Source organism: Nanorana parkeri, unplaced genomic scaffold, assembly GCF_000935625.1.
Source record: "Nanorana parkeri isolate BGI_ZX_2015 unplaced genomic scaffold, ASM93562v1 scaffold1128, whole genome shotgun sequence".
In the NCBI taxonomy this organism is placed as follows: domain Eukaryota; kingdom Metazoa; phylum Chordata; class Amphibia; order Anura; family Dicroglossidae; genus Nanorana; species Nanorana parkeri.
In genome coordinates, this window is record NW_017307396.1 from 186,271 (window position 1) to 205,301 (window position 19,031).

Consider the following 19,031-nt stretch of genomic DNA (forward strand, 5'->3'; position numbering starts at 1 on the left):
TAGTTATAATTAGGGATGCGCCGAAGTGGAATTTTGGGACCGAAAATAAAGATTTGTCAGGCCAAAATTGAAACCAAATATTACTTCCCCGCCCCTAATCCCCAAGCACACTATGTCCAGTTATTTAGAAACAATTGATGGAGGTGCCCTCCGCACACCTTTCAGCAGTCCCGGCCAACAATCAAATAAATGGTGCTCGAAGTAACTTCACGGATGGCACCGTGCAAAACACAAGATTGAAATATTTAGAAACACTCACCGATCAGCTGTTCAGCGAGTGTTTGCCGCTCTCTATCCTTAATCCGCCTCCTGTGACGGATCTCCACCACACTCCACCCTGACGCAGGAGGCGGAGCAGGGAGGTTTAGGAGGCGTGCTCTGCCTCCTGTAAAGTGACAGCTGTCACTGCCCAGCACCGCTCTACATCCTGACACAGGCCGAGCCGGGAGGTGCAGGAGGAGAGCTACGCCTCCTGCAACAATGACCGCTGTCACCGCACCGTTCAGCATCCTGAAAGCTTCTCTCCTCCCCTGGTGCTGTATCAGAAGGCACGTAGTACTGCGCCCAGCTCGGAGGAGAGAAGCTGGGATGCAATGAATTTTTGCCCAAAGTGCCATTTTCAGCCAAAATGTTTCAGCGGACGAAATTTCGGTCCATCCCTAGTTATAATCACAGTGATATACTTTGATAACCAATATTCAGTCGTAGTAGGTAATTTGTGTATTAGATTCACCTAGGTATATGTCCAACTCAACGAAACCTGGTATTCCACTTTTAGGTAGGCACTGATGGGTTGTTTAATATCTGTCATGTTCATTTGACTATCTCAAGGACTCTAGTGGTATCATCTCCCTGTATTGTTCTGCTCCCACTAATGCTCAAATCTCCAAAGTTGAATAGCCCTCAGTCTTGTTCTAGATCTCAGAGACTTTGGTGATGAAATCTTTGCATGGGCACTCCCAGCTCTACCCACCGGCAGAGGCCCAATCTGTTGTTTTGCTTTGTTTAACAGCTGTTAAAATACAGCAGTTGAAATGTAATTGGTACAGGTAAGCTCCTTCTGCATCTAACTACTATTTCCTAGCCACATATTTGCAGGGAGGACCTCCAAAGTATATCTAAAATCCATGCTTCCTTTTTTTGGTAGCTTAAGGAATGGTTAAATGTCAATTTTTTTTTCTGTTTTTTTTTGTCATTGTCTTATTACAAGTTTTCACTTCCTGTCCTGTAGATACAGTAGGAATAAAAATAAATCTCTTCATAGTGGGGTAAATCACCTCTTGGAGGATTTCTCAACACCTTTTGCTTTTGTGGTAACTCAAACTATTGGATTTTCCTTCACTATCACTCCTACTGATGATGGTCACCAAGAAAAATAGAGAGGGTAACTTTCCATAGTGGGTGGACACAGCAACACAAAACGTCTAAGGGGTTATAACCCTCTTCACTGTTAGCCAAATCTAACATAGATGCACTTGAAAAAACATTTAAAACCGGATTACATTTTGCACTTTTAATTTTTTCAGTAATGGACATCCTTTAATGTAATTTAGTGTTATTATCAACATTACTTGTGGCTATTGTTTGCATGTTACATAAGAGATGGTGCCCTGTTTTAAAATTCTTTTTAAAAACAATTTTGTCTCTCCTGCCCCATATCCCCACCATCACCTTTTAGAATGACAAAGCAAAGGATCTTCTGTCGAGCTTACTTTGTTGTGGCGATCGCATGGAGGCCAAGCAGATCAGTGGTCATGAATATTTTCTGATTGCCAAAGAAGACATTACTCCCGTGCCTGACAAAGGTGAAGAAGAAGAATTTGATGAGAATGCACCTGCCGACATTGCTTAAACAATACAATCCTTGTGGCAGAATCACCTTTTTTTGTTGTGTAAAAGGAAAGTAAGAAAACATTTATCTGTTCATGCGGCTCATTGTGTAAGGTTAAAGTGTGTTTGGGCAGTTACTGAATAACTGTTTTGTGAATGGTTTACAAATAGTTATATTGTTTTCCATCTTGTTCTGTTAAGTCATACTATTTTCATGTACCTATTAGTAATAGCATAAAGCGTTTCAAAATTACTTTCTTGTGCTGTGGAAATTCATACTCCGGATCTGTAAGCAACTATGTATATTGTTCCTCCTGAGCTTCCTCTGATGTGTTTCGCTCAATGAGAGCTCATTCAGAGTATGAATAAGTTCTGAGTGCAACTTTCTACTACCTTGTAAATTCATGCAGGTAGGTGTTCATTAAAAAAAATAATTTTAGTGTATTTCTTGTTTATTGAAGAACATAGGAAGTCATTAAACCTACACGTTCTACTGCTGCCTACAGAAGAACTGAACACTGATAAAACAAAACTGTAGGCCAGCCCAGAATAACCGCTCCCACTACCAGCATGCCTTGGTATTTTGCTATAATCCTAGAGGATAGACCTGTTTTTTTTTTTTCTACAACTCTGCAATGTTGAGTATTGTCTATTCATTTGCAGTTTTTTCTAGTGTGGTTGTCCTTAGCCTGGCTTTTGGTGTACTGTTTCCAGATCCCGCAGGACTGGATGAGTGGGAGTAGCTTGGAAATGACCTGCATGCACAAGGTCCCTTGTATGGTGCTTTCCAGTCTCGGTTCTGATAAAAGTTAATTACTGAGCACTTTTCAGATTTCAGAGCCCTTGAAGACTTGGTTATTGAGTAGGCTGGTTGGAACATGCACTAATTATTTAGGTCACTGGGTGCCTTTATTCCTCATGCCCACCGGTTTTGTCACAAGAGGTAAATGTGGTGGAGCTGAGTGCAAACGTCCCACACTGGGTGGAGTGCCATGCATGCACTGCACTCTTTCCCACCATGCAGCGTTGAGAAAGCATCTTCCCTCTACTGCTCCTACTTAAAATGTGCTATGTGGAATTTTGGTCTTTATTCTGGCCATTGCACCTCTGGCTATCTGACTCCCGATCCCATAGAACGGGGAGGGGATCGATGAACGGAAGTTCGTCGACCAGCTCCCCGCGGACACCAAGGAAGCCGGGCCCGTATGAGGGGCAACGGGGCGGAACACAGAAGCCATCTGGCGACAGGTAAGTCGCCAGAATCGCTTCTGTTGTAAAGCCAACAGTTGGCTTTACAAGCTTAAACAGAGTCTGTTTAAACAGCCCCGATGCTGGCGACGAAGGGGTCAATGGGCATCCATGTGTACTGAAAAGATTTCTCCTCGTGCTAAACGTGTAAAATGCTCGAAAATGCTTGGATGAACACGACTGACAAAACACTGACACTTGGGTGTGAACGGAGCCTAATAATGCATCACGTTCAATATACTTTTATTTGTAAAGTTCTTCCATGCATCAGATATGTGTAATAGTGCTTGACAAAACAATAAGTCCATATTGCGTGTTTTAAAGACTGCACAGTGTGATTTGAGCTGTCTTAATTTTGCTTCTGTTCATTCATTGTTTGTCTTTCTTGCCTAAATTAAACTTATTCAGTAAAGCTGTTCTTCAGTTGAGTACTGCAGTGAAAACTCCTCTGTTAATTTCAGGAAAAAACTTCTAAGGGCAGATTCACACTAATTTCTGGACCAGATCTGGAACGCATTGCATTTTTGCAGTTTTTTTTTGCCGCGTTTGGAATTTTTTTGCTTAACCCCTTCATGACTGAGGCCCTTTTTTCCATTTTTGCACCCATGTTATATTCCACATTTTAGGCCTGAAAATGACGTAAAACCCCCCAACATTATATATTTTCTGAATGCCAAGACCCTATAGAATAAAATGGTGGTAGTTGAAAATTTTTATGTTGCGCAATATTAGCGCAACTCCTTATTAAACCCCAAAATTTAGTGACAAATTTACTTAAATGCCCCAAAACACAACAAATTACCCATTTTTTTAATGAAATATAAAAGATGAGGTTACAACGAGTAAAACGATACCCAACATGCCCAGTTTACAGATTGCGTGCGACCGTGAAACGGCGAAAAACTGCAGTACCCCAAAAAATCAATAAAAGACACTTTAAAAGCCTCCACAGGTCATCAATTTAGAGATACCCCAAAATACTGGCCCTAGAATTATTGCTCTCACTCCGGCGTGCGCGGCGATACCCAACATGTGTAGCGCGTTCGTCGTTTTCATGCGTAGGCGCACCCGACGCGTGTTTACGTGGGGACGCGCGTGCTCGCGGGGGCGGGGTACTTTTAAATTTTTTTTATTATTATTAGATTTATTTTATTTCATTTTAATTTTAGGGGGGGCTTCAGGGAAATATTAAAGGTCTAAAAAGACCCCTGACATTTCCCTTTTGAACTAGAAAAAGAAATTGAGGACGGAGTCCTCAAAGTCTTTCTGCAGCCTCTGTTCTGAATGAATGGAAAGCACTCAGTACAGAGGCTTCCCATTCATTCACAAACTGGAGATAGTAAATATTTTACTATCAACCAGTTATGAATGGGTAGAAGGCTCTATAGTGAGTTCTGTTGTCCATCAGAAACTCTTGAATGAACAGGAAGTGCTGTAAAGCCCAGATTTTTTTGTTAATATCAGTGGCTGAAAAAAAGCAGATGACAGCTAACGGCTATTATTTTACAGGGACCGTCAGGAGCAGCCACCAACGTAAGGCCTACTGACGTGGCAACTTGCAAGCGGTTGTGTTCTGCCGTAAGTCTTGCGTCGGTGGCAGCTAAAGGGTTAAAGCTCACTCCACCAGTGTAGTGAATGGTTTTTGGGCTTTCCATGGCCAGGTCTTGGTGTCACAGATGTGTACAACTGCGATCTTGTCTTTTGCACAAGGAGACCTTCTTACATTCTCAAAGATTAGTGTGTCTGCTTCTGGTCAAAAGGTATGGCAAGCTGCAATGCTGTTTGTGTTTTTACCTTTCACTTTGGACTGCTTTTGGAGGTCCCTAGGTTGCCTTTTTATCAAAGCAGTGTCACACTATGGACGATGGAGAAGATAGGATTTTTGAACTTGTGGCAAAATCCTTTTCTCTGAATCCATTGAGGAACACCCGCGGTCCCTCCATATGCGATTATTTTCTCTTTGGACTGCTTGCTACATATAAGCAGGTGGGAGGGGTTATAACCTCAAGAGGTCTGACCTTTTTGTTTTCTATGTGTCTAGTGTCCATATATCTTATAGATGGTAGTATAACTCTAGGTTACTTATCAAAGCTGTGTCCTTCCGTAGAATCCAAAAATTTTATTTTGCAGTGAGTACCAAAATCTAATTTTTTTGTTTACTGTTGGGAATTAAATGTTGACAGCGGCTGGCCTGTAAATCTGTAACATAAGCACCCTGACCCTTCTAATTGCCTGCCCTTAATATCATGGGAATAGAAGAGTGATGTGGTGATGGACGGTTCTGCATAAAGTATTCTACAAATTCACTGAAAGCCCTTTGATCCATAGTATTAGCTGATACTCTTTCTTTTTCTGGCGTGCGTCAATCTCTGCTGCCTTAAATATTTATTTCAAATGAATTCAACAAATAAGCTGAACACTTGATTTATATGTATGTCACACAGAGAGCATATGGCTGCAAGGCAGAAAGTGCAGCAGGAGCTGTAACAAATTAATCATCTCCTGGTGAGGCAATTAAATATTACCAACACACTCCAAAGCATCCTTCACTCTCTTAATATCTTCCATTTACTATGGTGAGAGCAGCCGGTCTAAGTAAGCAGACGAATTTGACTTTTGCACCTGCTGGCAAAGATTTCATTGAAATATAGATAGCAGCAAAATAGCTTAGTTTTAATTAGGGACATCTAGTTTTATATATGGTAACTCAACTAAAGGGTGTTACAATCATAAGCTGTTCAACACTTCTTTGTTGCTAGTGCGGTAAAGGTTTAAGAAAATAAAAGTTTCTGAATGAATTTAGACGAGTACAAATATTGATTATGGTGTGAACACTGGGAGTTTCATCCTGCATCTGTGCATTAGACCATGTACTTCCAGGAGCCGTATTTACAAGGCAATCCTCATTATAGTAGCCACACAGTGTTTACACACTGAGTGGCTAGATTATTATGACCACCCCATCAGTACATCGTTGGGCCACCTTTTGCCGCCTTCTTGGCATTGACTCAAGATGTTGAAAGGTGATGCGAGGAATCTGACACCATGCCTGATGAATAGCACTCTCCAGTTCTGTGAGATTTGATGGTAGTGGAACCAGCTGCCTGATGGCTCTTTCAACTTCGTCCCACAAATGCTCAATTGGATTGAGATCTGGTGATTGTGGGGGCCACCTAAGCAAGGTAATGTCTCCCTCATGTTCTTGAAACCACTGCTGCACAATACGTGCACCGTGGCATGGTGCATTGTCTTGTTGGAAGAAGCCATCTCCATTGGGATACGCCATCAACATGATAGGATGAAGTTGATCAGCAACTATACTTTGGTATGTTGTGCTATTCAGACGTTGTTCCACACGAATTAAAGGGCCCAAATCATGCCAGGAAAACATGCCCCAAACCATAACCCTGCCCCCACCAGCAGCGTGATTCATCGGACCGCATGATTTTTTCCCCAATTCTCGACTGTCCAATCCTTGTGTTCCTGCAGACAGCAAAGGTGTTCGAACAGGCCTTCGGCTTCCATATCCCATACGATGCAGTGTACGGCGAACAGTGCGTTCAGAGATAATTTGAGGGGATCCCTGATTAAGATCTGCAGTAATTTGATGCACTGTTGCCCTTCTGTTGTCTTGTACCAGTCTTGCCACTCTCCGTTCTGCCCTAACATTGACAGTCGCTGACGGCCACAATTCGCATGTTGAGACCCAGATTTTCGGCTGACAGTCCAGTCTTAAAACACTTTAACAACAGCTGCACTTGAACATTTAACGAATTCTGCTGTTTTGCTGATACTCGCTCCATGGCTCCGAGCGCCAACAATCATCCCACGTTCAAAGGCTGTTAAATCGCGTTGTTTACCCGTATCTTCAGAAAAAAAAATCACTTCTACTGTCGTGGTAAACAACCTGCTTCCCCAATTATAATGGTCTGGCCATCTAGCAACTTCAGTGCAAAATTATAGCTAATTTGCCTACAAACGTCAGGTGGTCATAATAATCTGGCCACTCAGTGTATGTCCATAAGGAAAAAAGTAAGAAAATTGAAGGCACTTTAAAGGTAATTCCACTTTCCCAGATGTATTTGGGAAAAGTACTTCTCATTGGTCAGTGTGGTTAGATGACCACACTGACCAATGAGTGCACACTATTTGCGAGCATGGTTTGGTGCAGGGCTGTGATGCTGTGTACAGGGGACAGATTGTACACCAGTCCTTACTGGACTTGATTGACAATTTTTGACAGTGACATCACTGGGTATAACCTGCCCCTTTGTTTACATTCCACTGCAGGGCCCTCAAGTCTAGATGTGTAGGCTCCCTAACAAACAGCCTTAGCAGGAAGTTGTCACATTAAGTAGTGGTATTTATACCGCTGCTATGTGTTTTCATTTCTTGCTGCATCTGGAGAATTGGTTTGGCTAAACACCCTTTTAGTTTAGCCATTCACCAAACCAGCAAAATTTGAACCTGGAGCTTAACCCTTAGTAACTACAGCAGGCACTGATCTTTAATTATCACAAACACTGATGAGAGGTGGGAGATTTTTGTTTCTATTACTATTCTTACAGGTACAGCTATAGTGAAAATGGCAGTACCTGGATTATACATTTTTATGGCTATACATTCCTGAGGCCTGAAAGTTGGGTTTACTTTTCAGTAGGGTCTATTGAAATGGAGACCACTATCCGCTTTCTGCAGCCAGCAGGATATTGCTCTAATTACTCCGCACTTTGTCTGCATGTTATGTTTTATTTATAAATTGCACCACAAAGAGCTTCTGATACCCTTTGGTGTGTCCACTGCAGAACTCCCAAATAGGAGAGCCTTCTCACATGAGCTGTCAGTCATTTGACAGGTTTCTTCCTCCCAGTTACTTTCCCGTTCATTAGAATAAATGGGGCTTCAAATCCTGAAGCAAGTACAAAGCAAAACACAATAGAAAAGCACATAGAATAGCAGTGTTGTTTGATTGTTTTTTTAAAGAAGTATGGTCACAGGCCATGTTTCTGCTTTACACATTAACCTATACGTATACTCTGCTGCAAACTCAGGGGTACTCAGAATATGCTAGATGTTTCTAAGCCTTCTTCAGGGAATGTTCTTGCCATTCAGAACTTTAGCTGTTCGCATCATGCTGCCAAACTCTAAAACTAAAGACAGTTTTTAGAAGGTAGGATATGGAATGAACAACCTTATGCAATAATGCACTCTTAAGGTCCCCACACACCTTGCGATAATCGTACGATAATCGCGGGAAATCCCGCGATTGTACGATTATCGTAAGGTGTGGAAGCCGTGCGACCTCTACTACTGTAAGGTCGCACGACTTTAAACTTACGAACATGTTCGAAAATCCGCTGAGCATCGTACGATGTTCGGCAGGTGTGTAGCATGTTCGTAAGATAAAAGCCGGATGAGCCGGTGTGCGCGAGCGCACACTGCCCCTTTGGCATTGCGGTCATCGGAAGCAGATCGTACGTTTTTTTAAGTACCTTACAACCATCGCAAGACAAAAGTCTTGCGATGGTTGTAAGGTATGTGCCCAGCCTTATTCCTGAAAAGTAACTGAACTCTGAAAGCTGTACCTAATTAAGTCAGACACAGGGCAGAGGGCTAGTTACCAGTATTGCCTGTTGTCTACCTGCAGCTGACTTTTTCCCCATTACTGACCTATCATGCCTTGTTATGCACTGTTTCTGTAAGAAGGTGGCCATCTTGGTAGAGCTATATCCGAGCCTCCAACAAGGAGAACATTGAGCATCACAGAGACTTCGCAAAAATCTCTCTTAAAAGCTCTTGAGTCAGTAGGGTCTTAAGCTCCCCATACGCATTACAACTTGACTGGTTAAAAAAAAACATCTGCCAACAACTATGTAGTCGGGGGTGGGCAACTCTGTTGTGCAACTACAAGTCCCATGTGGCTTTGCAAGACTTAGTTATAGGCATGACTCCCAGGGGCAGAGGCATGTTTGAATTTGTAGTTAAAACATAGCTGATGTAGTGCCAGGGCCTGCATGAAGGGATACAGATTGATTGTAAAGTTCAGGTGGGTACTCGTATCACATAGTTTGGGTAAATCTAAAGTTGATTGTACAGGCACATTGTAACATTTATCATTGTGATGTGTATGAGGCAATAGGCACAGGAGTGCCTAGGCACTCCAGGAAATAATACTGCTATTTGGAGGTGAAATTTAAGGCAAAAGGGGCTTTTTTTCAGATTACCGCTTAGGCACAATGTAAGCATTTGTGTTAGGTATTAACCCACAGCAACCAATCAGAATTCAACTGTTGCAAGTGTATGTCAATTTCTGTGTTGGGAGCATCAGGACATTGACGTGGGCAAAAAACCAAGCTGGAAATTATGGAAGGGAGCTCTCACTACCAAAGAAATGTTAACTATATGGATGATATTTCATGAAGCTCCACCTATAAAGGAAATATTTTTCAATGGACTAACACTTTGACGTCTCGAGGAAAAGAAGACCAAAGATACTCACCAATGGCGTCATCATAGTGGAAATGTTTCTAAGATTAGCATCAGCAGTTCAATGAAGAATCTAAGGGGATAAATTGTAAAATCAAAAAGCCATTTGCATTGTATTTTTTCCATCTACTGTGAGAATGTCGTTTGTATAGCTGGGTGGAGGATTTAAAAATCATGCCCTATGTTGTTGGTTGGACTCTTTAAATTGCAGCAAAATAGTCCACATGCTGCACAAATTCAAAGGGCAGTGGCACCAGGTTAATATATCAATTCATGGGACTTAATTACCGTATATACTCGAGTATAAGCCGAGATTTTCAGCCCATTTTTTTTGCTGAAAAGTGCCCCCCTCGGCTTATACTCGAGTCAGTGTGGTCCAGTGGTCAGGTTTCTTCTTACTTACCTCGCCGAGCGTCGCGTCACTGCTGCTCCGGTGGGCGTCGCTCCAAGCAGGGGTCATCTGGCAGTCTCCGGGTCCTAATTTAGGTGGCCGGAGACTGCCAGATGACCCCGCTCGGAGCGCCGCCCACCGGAGCCGCAGTGACGCGACGCTCGGCGAGGTAAGTAAGAAGAAAAGAAAAAAAATCCCGCAGCGCCAGTACAGCAGGGGAGCAGGGATGTGTCAGCGGCGCGCTGGTCAGACGAAAGGAGCTCCAGGTGGGGTTGTAATTATCGGGCAAGCACCTCTAGTCAGCTAAATTAGGACCCCACCTGGAGCACCTCCCACTGGACCAGCGCGCCGCTGACTCGTCACTGCTCTCTCCGGCACAGTGAATCACAGTAAGTGAGGGGAGATTTGGGGGGATTTATTAACCAATTATGTATTGTCTGCACTGTATTAGCAGTATATGCTCTATATAGAGTATATACTGCTAATACAGTGCAGACAATACATAATAACATGAATGTATTAAATGATCTGTATGTAGCCCTGTACTATGGATCATTTAACCCATTCATGTTAGCAGAGGATCATTGTAAATGTATTGTTGCAGGCACTCTATATGTACATGTACTATATACTACATATAGAGTGCACTGATCAATAGATTTACAATTATCCTCTGCTAATATGAATGGGTTAAATGATCCGTAGTACATAATATGTAGCCCTGTACCCACTTTTCCACTTACAGAGCTAGGTTATTGTTTTTCTTTTAAATAAATATTCATGTAATTTTATTGGTATCTATCTACCATTAGCTGCCTCATTTCCCACCCTCGGCTAATATTCGGGTCAATACTTTTTCCCATTTTGTGGTAAAATTAGGTGGCTCGGCTTATATTCGGGACGGCTTATACTCGAGTATATACGGTACTTGTCTGAGGTAAAGCAATATTAATCTTTGCAATAAAGTTTCTGTTGTATAGTGTCACTTGAGAAATGTAAAATTCACCGAGTGTGGCACAACAGTCTGACAATTAATGAACTATAGTGCAATGATGTAGAGACGTTGAAATTTTATCACAATATTATGCTAAAAGCTTTTGTTAAATGGCAGTGTAATTTTATTTGTCATTTTCATAATTCACACTGCAGAAAATTGAACATGAGTCAAAATTAATTACATAATTTTCCTCTGAAGCACCCCATACTGTATTATTAACTGGAACTGCATGACTCCTTACTAACTTGGTGACAGTTTAGTCACATCGTCACATTAAATGTCCTTTTGTTGCCCTTTCTTTCCTCCGGAAAGGTTAGTAGTGGAAGCATGGCAGTACTGTTATTTTGCCTTTTAACTATAATCCTGTTCTCATTGGTAATTCTGAGCATACACTGTGAAATTTCATAACGATAGAAATGTGTGTTGAATGTTACCTTCTATGTAAACCTTATTTAAAATTGACACATTTTCAGTGCATTCCCTGAAAACTAACTTTCAAGGAAACCTGTTCTGAAAGAAATGAGGGGGCTGCCATTTCTCAATTTCTCCCTTGTATAAAGTGTCTATGGAGTGAGCCATGGTTGTCACACATGCGGGGCTTCAAACATGTCTTACTTTCTTCATCTCCATTACATGGTAGATTGATGTGAATACTAGTTTAGTAGAAGTCTCTGTGCTTTCTTTTCAGCTCACATGGGGTCACAAGGACTGCTTTCCTGGTGCAATTAACAGGTATTTTCTGTACTTGCTGAAAATGCTCTTATCCGGAAAAATAAAAACTAACGCACTCACCATATTCAAAAACTAGTTAGCTGCAATATAAAAAATGTTTACACTTAGCCAGAGCAAACTTACGGAAAGCAAGACAGAGTTGATTCAGAATTCCTGAATTGCATACCTGTTCCACATCTTTAACCCCTTCGTGACTGACGACTTGTACGTCGCCAGCATCGGGGCTGTTTAAACAGACTCCCGGCGACTTTTGCCGCCGGGACTCTGTTTAAACTTGTAGAGCCGACTGTCGGCTTTACAACAGAAGCGATCCTGGCGACTTACCTGTCGCCAGATCGCTTCTGTGTCAATCATGAAGGGGTTAAGAGAACTATGGCGTAACCTTTTTATCCCATAGTTCCCTATAGGGTGACGGGAGGACATATACTAACCTCCTCCGGTGCCCCAAAGCTCAGTATATAGCGGACTATTGCGAGCTATATACTGAGAGTGCTGCAGTCGGGAACGGATCCTGACAATACTGTCAAGATCCACCCAGCTGGCTGATTGACACCGGGCCCTGCCTATCTAGAGGAAGAGCCAGCTGTGCCCTTCCCCGTCTGTTCCTCCAGTCAGCGCTGGAGGATCGGAGAAGGGGCGGGGGAAATCCCTGTGGGGCTCTCTGCAGGGAGATGATCGGGAGATAACTGATCAATAGAGCCGACATGTGACAGTTCCAATGTCACACGTCGGCTCCAACTATGAGTAAATTACTCACCTCATAGTTCTCCTTTAAGGTATATCTATAACCAAACTGTTTTTGCTGTATGTTTCCCATTGGCATTTACTGTCTCTGCCTATCCCTGGGAGGAAGGAGGAGGAAGGGATTATCTCTCTCCAAGAACTCTTGTTCTTGTGACATCTCAAACATTTTGTGTTTCCACATCAATTTCTTTATGACAATGGTCACCAAGACCAATAGGGGGGTGAATCTTCCAAGCAGGGATGCAGGCAGCTATGGAAACCTGACAGAAGGTCTACTTATACATACTCTATCAAAAATGGTTTTACATTAGAGGGGTTTATATACCAAAGGAGGATAGAATGTTCACATAGCTTAATAGATATCTAATCAATGGCAAGGAAAATATATAACCAGAGTGTTTGCATGCACATGCCTGGATTATTGAAATGAATATAGTAGAGCTGCAGCTAACGATTATTTTCAAAATCGATTAGTTAGCCGATTATTAAGTTCGATTAATCGGTTAATCGGATAAAAAATAAATGTTTAAAAAATGGCTCCAGTGATGGGACTACTAGTTTGTATTGAGATTTAGTCCATCACAGGAGCAAGCTTGGAGCGGTGGAAGTAAAAAAGAAAAAAAAATGTGTGGCGTGCAACATAGTGAAATGAAAAGTGTAAAATTATACAGCAATGAATGCAGAATGGCACCGGCTATAGAGGACTACAAAACCCAGCAATAGTACATTATACAGCACAATGCAGAATACCGCCAGCTATAATGTACTATTGCTGGGTTTTGTAGTCCTCTATAGCTTTTGGTATTCTGCATTGCGCTCTATAATGTACTATTGCTGGGTTTTGTAGACCGCTATACAGCGCAATGCAGAATACCACCAGCTTTATAGGAATACAACAAATCCCAGCAATACATTATACATACAAATGTATTTCTGGGATTTGTATTCCTCTATAGCTGATGGTATATTGCTCTGTATAATATACAGTACAGCAGAATGTACCATCAGCTATAGAGGAATACTAATCCCACTATCCCAGCAATACATTATAGAGAACCATGTGGGGGGAAAGTGCAGGCTTACCTGAGCAGTCTTCCAGCAACTTGTTTCTGAGATCGGGCCTGTCTATCGGCGGCTGTCATCCCCCCACACCTGCTCCTCCTTACTTTTTCTCCCCGCGTCCCTGTGACGATCGTGGATGTGGGCGGGCGGTGAGTGCGAGGAGGTGCGGCGTGTGGATGCGGCCGGGCGGGTCGACAGGGCCAACCAATCGGAAGCCGATTAATCGATGATTGAAAAAGTTGACAACTTTTCCAATAATCGATTATGTCGATTAGTTGTTGCAGCCGTAGAATATAGGTTCACCTTATATACAAATACACTTAATATGCATACAAAAAATGTAAGCACAAATTCTTTACACTTTGGTAAATTAACTCCGTAATGTATTGAATCCATTGAGCCAGCGTATTAGGTGCTATGTAGGCTAAATTCCCTGAAATACAATGGCCCTCATAGAGGTGCACTATATTTATGACCCGGTCTCAATATACTGTGGGGGGAATTTATCAAAGCTGGAGCAGAAGAAGCTAGAGCTTTTGCCCATAGTAACCAATCAGCTTCTCTCTTCAGTTCAGGTAAGATTTGAAAATGAGACAGATAAGCTGATTGGCTGCAGTGCAAATCTGCTCCAGATTTTGTCTGCTCCAGTTTTGATAAATTCCCCTCACTATGTTTTGAACTGTTTGAAGGTTGTATCCGATTTATTATCACTGCTAACTGCAGATTAGCCCTGTTTGCAATGCCATGAGTGCCACCCATGCATAATAGAGCAATTTAAGAGGAACAGCATTTTGCAAGTCAAGAGTCTTCCTGTAAGCGTTAAGAAAAGCTTACTTTGATATTTGTAAGCAATTAGAAAAGTTGAGAGGTGCAGCGTCAGCAAAATGTAGTTCTTTGCAGCCACACTTTGTCACCATACTCGTTGTTTTGACAGTAAAATTATTTTGATAACATAGAAAAGAACATGTACCAATTTTATCATGCTGCTTTGTATATAGTGGGATAGTTTCTGGCTCCCTGCTACTTACCAAAGTACAACTGCAGGCAAAAATGAAATACATCAATATACTACTAATGCTGTCTAGAAACTGCAACTGTGCTGAAGAAAAAAAGTTTACTCATATTACCTTAGAACAGAGGTTGGCAATCTCTACATTCCATCTAGACTGACAGCACAAGGCATGACTCCCAGAGGCATGATAGGATTTGTAGTCTCACCACAGCTGGAGTGCCAAAGTTGACTACCCCTGCCTTAGAGTGACCCTGTCTTGAAAATAAATTCTCCCAAAATGATATACCTACAAAACAACAGTATATTCTCGCCTAGCTTACTGCCTGTTCTGCCAAACGCCACTGCGTTGCTGTGGAATCATTACCTGAAGTATGTTTGGAAACGCATACTTCTAGAAGTGTCAATATTTCCCGCGTCCCTACTGTATTTACTGGTTCCTTCTCCCATTACTGTGCTGTGTAATGACATGAAGGTCAGCAGGATGAATCAGTGGGCTGCAGGACACACAGGAGATCAATACAATAAGTGTTGGTTTCCCAGTAGACTTCAACTTTCCAACAATGAAAGGAGTACCTCAGGCAGTGGGACACACGAGTATTCACTTTTGGAGGAATTTATTTTCATGACAGGTTCACTTTATCCTTATTTTATAAAATTCATTAAATCCAGGTTTTGCAAACCTATCACAGGGTCTTTTAGTAGGGCTACAGCTTCTTGTCACATGACTTTGTGCTGTACGTTTTGGTGCCATTCCACAGGTTGATTATTTACAAGATTATTTTGAGCTAATCTGCACCATGCACATAGAAAGAAAATGATTTTGAGTCATGTTAAAGTTCAGGGCAACGGGATAACTCTTCCAATAAAGCTTTTGGAAATCGAACACAATTTGACTGCAGAGTTGAATGAGGTGCAACATTTGTGTGAAAGTGCTACTGGTAACCAGGGCTGTCCCTATAATGAGGCAGTCTGATGCGGTTGCCTCAGGTGCCATCTCATTGGGGGGGGGGCCCACTGTGTCCCAGGTTGCCAAGAGTTCTTGCCTGGCCTCCCACCCAGCTCACTGACATCACTGGTCACCTAGAGCTGAGTGGAATGCTCAGGCTTGCATCCCACCAATGCCAGAGATCATTGCCAGTGAGCTGGGCAGGACACCAGACAGAGCTGTTGACAGCATGGGCCAGTGTCCGACACCACTCCTGCCATGCGCCCCTACCAACCACCACCCCCGCCCCCGTTCCCCATGACAAGCGAACCAGCGACTATTGCCTGTCAGCACTCCACCCCTGGGAATTAAATTGCCACAGGCGGCAAAAAAAACCCATAGGGACGGCCCTGCTGGTCACATTCACAAATATGTTCGTAATACTGCCCACACTTGTGACAAAAAAAGGCAGCAGTTTTTTTTCCTCTGAATGAAAAGTCAGGAGTACGTTGGAAAATGTCACCCAGACTATCCTTTTCTGGGGATCCCAAAACATTTTACTATGTAAGCATGTGATGAGTGAGGGTAGAATTACTTAGATTTAATGTCTGCAGTTCCAGAAGTCATGAATGATTAATAATATGCTGAACTGCACAGATGTAATCAGCAGAGATCACAAACTGCTACAGGCATTCTCTGGCCGGGTTTAGCTGGGTCCTTTTCGTCCCCTGGTTATATGTGATTCAAGACAGTAAATTGTTAAACCGGAATATACGTCTAGAAGGATCCCTGATGCCTTACTTGCAATGTAGTATATAAATACTTTTTGTCTTCTGCTACTCAAGGTAATGGGATTGGTTTTCTAGGAGTAAAAGTTGATCAAAGCAAATGTTCACTGAGCTTAGTAAATAAGGTGAAGGTGTATATTTCGACCAATCAGATATTTTATGGCAAGTATTTAGATTTCCCTTACACATGATGGGGTTTTTAAAGTGAACACGGGTTCACTCTATTTTTACGATTCATTTTGCAAATTGAATACTGGATGTGAACAGTCTCTTCCTTTTAGTAAATGAACCTTGAATCAAACAGATCTGTGGAGCAGATGACTTTATTATTTTGACTCCTTGTGTGCAATTAAAATACAGACAGGCTAAATGTAAACAAAATAATGTTTACACTGGCCTGGGTAATGGGTTTCTTTTCAGTCAGGTAATTATGAAATATTGCACATAAATTTATGAACATATTTACGATATTCAGCCAGCATGGGGAGTGCTAGCGTCTGACTGTGTGAAAGAATGTGTATATATGAAATTCATTGTCCTCCATTTTGTTTTTAAGATTCAGCCATTTTGTCCAATTATTAGCTAGTTATCTGTAAGCATGGACTAACTTCAGCTAGAACTAACTGGCCTTTTTTTGAAGGTCATTTTGTAGGTAAGGTCCAGGTGCATCCGCAGTCAGTATTATGTTAATCGCTGGAACATATAAATAGTATGAGCTCAACCGTACCATGTCAGTTTGAGTTCCTCGCATGATCATGCTAAAGAAAAGGGCAATTATTTTATACCACAAACAGCCGTTTGAAGACAACTGCAAATGTTTTATTTTATAATGTAAAGAATGTCATTCTATCACCTACTATTCAGTAAACACAAACACTCCTATAGTTCATATAGCGCTTTATAGCACATAATTTATAGGGACAGTCCACAAGCACTAGGTAATGTTTTTATTGGAAAGCCCAATACGTTCTGCAGTCATTGCCATAAATGCACCCTGTATTAAATGTTTATTTATAAGAAATAAAATGAATCCGTTAAAAAAAAGGATCAGCTTATAAATGTGTGCACAATATAAATTGACACAAAAAACATTGTTTTCCTTTAAGGAAGTCTCACTTTTATGTGCTGCAAGCTCTGAGAAATTTGATCGCACTTCAACGAGTTAAGTCTCAGTGTTCCACAGTTGTGTATTTTTTATGCCTAGTACCCAACAATGGATATCTGCTACAAGAACCCAGTCATTTGTTTGCGTTTGTTGTTCCTCTGAATCTTTTTCCCTACAAAATATATATACGTGTTCAGTGAAATGTAATTGCAGGATGAGTCTTTCCCAGCTGCAGCTGTTGTTTTTGTTTTGAGCGGCAAATGTAGAAAAAAAAAGCAGAAGATCGTCTCCAGTACCTGGAACACCATCAGAAGAGTGTATGACCAATACATCACACTTGTGCAGGAATGTACATGGAGGCAAATGTATTATGTCGTGTTGTGAATTGGCTTTCTAAAATAAAGCAGGCATCTCTGATATGAATAGGAAAAATTAGACACACACTTTTGTGGGGCTGCAAAACCAGCTTTTTTGACAAATATAAACATTACACAGTGTCACTGAAGCAAAAACCTATTTTTCTAGCTTTGCATAGAATGGAGAAGGGTCTAGAACATCTATCAAGTATTTATTCCTCTCTGTGTCCCTGTTAGGAAGATCCACTCCCCTCTATTTGTCCTGGTAATTTTATCACTACAACTAAAAGAAAATTCCAAAGTTTTTGTTGTCATCAAAACAGCACTAAAAGGGACATCTATCAAAGGGGACACTAGTTCAGGTGACCCTGCTCACCCCCAGGGATTTCCCTTTCTTTGGAGGGATTTGCTATCAATTACTGTTGTAGTTATCAGACGGGAAGTGAAGGGAAGTCTCGCCAATGGGATACAGATGGCAAAACAAAAAACTGTCGGGTTATAAACCTTCCTTACTCTATCCAAAAATAAAAAAAGTTTTGGTTTTACTTTAAGGTAAGGTTTGAATGTTGAAAAGGAATTTGCCCCAAGTTTGCAATGAGACTTGCCTTAATAAAAAATGGTAGCAGGGTAAATGTATCTATTATTTTTAAAATATGTGCTTATGTAAGGCATAAAGGGTAAGTTTACTTTTTGAAAAAACTACATTAGTCCATTATACCTAGCCCCCTGCCCTAAACTACTCTAGTAACCCCCCACCAGCTGGTTACGTATCTCAGCCTGACAGCCAGGACCTACTCTGATGTTTATCTCATTTCAGGCCAAAATCTTCTTAAAGGTGCCCATACACGGCACGATCCCTGCGATCGTACGAGAATCGTGCAGTCTATGGAAGGCGTGCGACTGTTTCTAATGTACGGTCGCACGACTTTTGTATTTAGAGCATGTTGGAAAACCAGCTGAGAATCGTACGATTTTCGGCTGGTTTTTAACATGATCGAGAGATGACTGCTGAACGGGCCGCACACACTGCCCGTTCAGCATTGCAGTCATCGGAAGGGGGGCGGGCTTGCGATGATCGCATGTACGATCTGCCTGTCCAAGATGGGCAGATCGTACAATTTTTGAAGTACTTTACAACCCTCGCAAGACAAAAGTCTTGCGAGGGTTGTAAAGTGTATGGGCACCTTTAGTGATAGCTACACCTGCACTATGAGCTACCATAGCCTGTGCTCTAAAGGTGTCTAATTTTGGAGTACCGTCCTATGCAGATGGCCTATTATACTGGCAAAATAAATACTAAATAAAATTTCACCCTAAAGGAGGTGTACAGAGTGGAAAAGGCTAAGGTTGTCAAG

At 41.8% G+C, this 19,031-nt stretch overlaps 1 protein-coding gene across 1 annotated transcript in view; it reads left to right on the plus strand.

The window, feature by feature from the left end:
- STK31 (serine/threonine kinase 31) overlaps positions 1 to 1,852 on the plus strand; it is a 72,471-nt gene extending 70,619 nt beyond the window's left edge. The window contains 1 exon segment of the mRNA XM_018568032.1: positions 1,679 to 1,852. Within this exon segment, the coding sequence (XP_018423534.1) occupies positions 1,679 to 1,852 (174 nt within the window).
- Positions 1,853 to 19,031: the final 17,179 nt, after the last annotated feature.